The 3025-nt window shown below is 42.7% G+C and overlaps 1 protein-coding gene across 1 annotated transcript; it reads right to left on the minus strand.

Annotated features, from left to right (window-relative positions):
- Positions 1 to 1048: 1048 nt before the first annotated feature.
- LOC145164406 (uncharacterized) lies at positions 1049 to 1453 on the minus strand. Its single transcript, XM_079083128.1, has one exon. It carries the CDS (start codon positions 1451 to 1453, stop codon positions 1049 to 1051), a length of 405 nt encoding a protein of 134 aa, XP_078939254.1.
- Positions 1454 to 3025: the final 1572 nt, after the last annotated feature.

Raw genomic sequence — 3025 nt, forward strand, 5'->3', positions numbered from 1 at the left:
GCACAAGCGTGGTCCGCTAGAAATAGCCCTGGCTCGTCTGATCCGGATGATGCAACACAATTTGTTGATGCAACGCATGCTACCATCAGGGCTTTTTCCGAGACGGATTTCACGCCCTATCTCCATTTGGGTGAGATCAGCCTTGCTGATCTTCGCCAATTGTGCTCTGAAGAGGAGGAATACATGCCAGACGGTGGCGTTGGGGGAGTTGTCTCGACTCAACCTCTCCAGGGTTAATTTTCGTTGGATGTTTATTGTTTTATTTCTCATTTTTTGTATGTACTTTGTAGAATGTTGTTTCATTCGACCTTACGGGGTCTTCATCATTAATGTTTGCCCGTGCTTGCGAGCTTCTTTTTTTTATATATGTTTGGGGAGGGGTCTCCCCAGAGAGTATTTTGTGGGCCTTTCTTTTGGCTCTTAACTAAGTAGAAAATTGCCTCTCTTTTGTGGCCGCTTAAGGTGAGCCGAGGTCGTCACCTCGAGGCTCCCTGGACTCGTATGTGCTAAATTGTCCGGGGAAGGTTATGATCCTTCGAACCCTTTGGGCACGTTTGGTTTGAAAGCCTGGAGGCTTTATTTCTTTTTTAAACCGACGTGTACGTAGGGGATCATCTCTTTCTGAGATTTGTGGTTGCATGTTGGTGGGTCGTTTTGCTCAGACAATGTGGGGGATCAGCCCGTCTTATCGTCTGGCAAATCCGTGCACCCCCTTTTTTTGTTATTTGTGTTTGTATTTATGCTTTATACACGTGTGTGCGTATATTGACTAGTAAGGTTAGTCTACTATCTTGTGAAACTCCATTAATCGGAAAGTTCTGAAGACAACTTAAGCATCTTCATGTCAATCGTTTGACCAAAGTGTGGCTTTTAGGCCGGAGGTCCGAGCGTCACTACCCCCTCCTTTGGTTATGCCATTTCTTGGTTGTTACAAATAAAAGTGGCACATGTTGCGTGCGTTCCATGTCCGGGGTATCGATCTCCCGTCTTGTGCTTCCAATGTGTATGCTCCGTCCCGATGCGCCCCCACTATTTTGTAGGGTCCTTCCTATGTTACACTTAGCTTCCCCAGTGGATCCGAGTGGCTAGCCTCGTTCTTTCTCAACACCCATTCTCCTACCTTGAAGTTCTTTACCCACACCCTTTTGTTGTAAAAGTTTTTCGTACGGGCTTTGTAAGCTGCTTGTCGCAGTCGAGCAACTTGGCATTTCTCGTCTAGCATGTCCAGGTCTTGTCTTCGCTCTACCTCATTCAGGCATTCATCGAAGCTGGTTACCCGCAATGATTCACTCAGAATCTCTAATGGGAGCACCGCTTCTGTGCCATATGTTAGGCTGAAGGGCGTCTCTCCTGTCCCTGACCTTGCGGTAGTGCAGTATGACCGCAATACTGTTGGCAGCTCTTCCATCCAAAACCCTTTTGTTTTCATCAGGCGTTTCTTAAGCCCGTTCATGATGGTCCTGTTTGACACTTCTATCTGGCCGTTTGCAAGGGGGTGTGCGACCGAGGTAAAGCGACGATGGATCCGCTTTTCCTCGCACCATTCCTTGAAGGGGCTTCCCTCGAACTGTGTGCCATTGTCTCTTATTAGGACCTTGGGGTGCCGAACCGAATTAGGATCTTTTTCCACATGAATCGGACCATCTTCCTTCCCGTAAACGTGGCTAGGGGTTCTGCTTCGATCCACTTTGTTAAGTAGTCAACTGCGACCAGTAGGAACTTCAATCCCCTTGGAGCTGTCGGGAATGGTCCTACGATGTTGATGCCCCATTAGTGGAAAGGCCATGGGCTGCTGATGCTGGTCATGGTTGTTGCAGACTGATTATGGAATGGGAAGAACGCCTGGCATTCCGGGCATTTCCTTGTGTCACACCCCCAAACCAAGGATGGCGGAAACGTCCGGGGGTGGCGGACTGCATGTATAGTATCACAACAACGAGTATAATAGTGCTCAAAGTAAATACAACCATCATAAATATAATTGAAAGAGTTACACCATCGTATGAGTTTACATGTTTCAAAATCAATTACACTATGATGACAAAAATGAAATGTTTAACGATTCAACATCCCATCCTCAAAAGCTGTTGATTTCCTGTTTCACTGATTTCCTGAGAATACAAGTAATTTCGAAAAAGTGTCAACAATTAAGTTGGTGAGTTCATAAGCTTTTGGATGTAGAGTTTGAAAACCTTTGTTTGTAATGGTAATGTATACTTCAAGAAAAATCCATTATTTTCCTTATAAAAAGTCATGTAGTCTTAAATCCCAAGACCGAGAGTATGTGTGTATTTTGTTCTCATAACGTGTTTGTAATTGTAATGTGTACCTAAGAAAATCCAATATTTTCCTTATAAATATCATGTAGTCTTAATTCTCAAGACCGAGAGTATGTGTGTATTTTGTACTTATAACATGTTTGTAATTGTAATGTGTACCCAAGAAAATCCAATATTTTCCTTATAAAAGTCATGTAGTCTTAAATCCCAAGACTGAGAGTATATGTGTATTTTGTACTTATAACGTGTTTGTAGTTTTAGATAGATAAAACCCCTTTTTAAAGTAGCATTTTCCCCGTAAACTTGAAATGTTGTTAACTCCCTATGTGAGTCGTTATAACCATACTATAACTAGAATGAACCTGCTACAACGTTTTTCAGACGTCAAGATCCTATGACTTTTGTCACCCGTAGACCTGCAGGTCCTGCTGTAGCTAGCAGCGAGGTGTGGGGTGTCAATCCCAATATAGATCTATACACAATTATCAAGCTCTCCCTACAAGAGACTCTGGTTATAACTTGTAGGAAATTTTTAACCCGTACTCTAAGAGTACAATTGAAGAATTGTCTCACAACTTACGTTAACGAATTTACGTATAGTTTGAATGTAAAACCTTTTCCGTGGTGGAAGTGAAATCACCCTTTGTGTAATAATTTCGTGATGTGAAATCCATAAACTATTCTTATTATAGTTTATCATGTAGCATATGAAAAACCCGTTTGTATTGAGTGTAAAACCTTTTTCT

The sequence above is a fragment of the Lactuca virosa genome, chromosome 3, assembly GCF_052849685.1.
Source record: "Lactuca virosa cultivar CGN04683 chromosome 3, Lactuca_virosa_CGN04683_v6, whole genome shotgun sequence".
NCBI classification, from domain to species: Eukaryota; Viridiplantae; Streptophyta; class Magnoliopsida; order Asterales; family Asteraceae; genus Lactuca; species Lactuca virosa.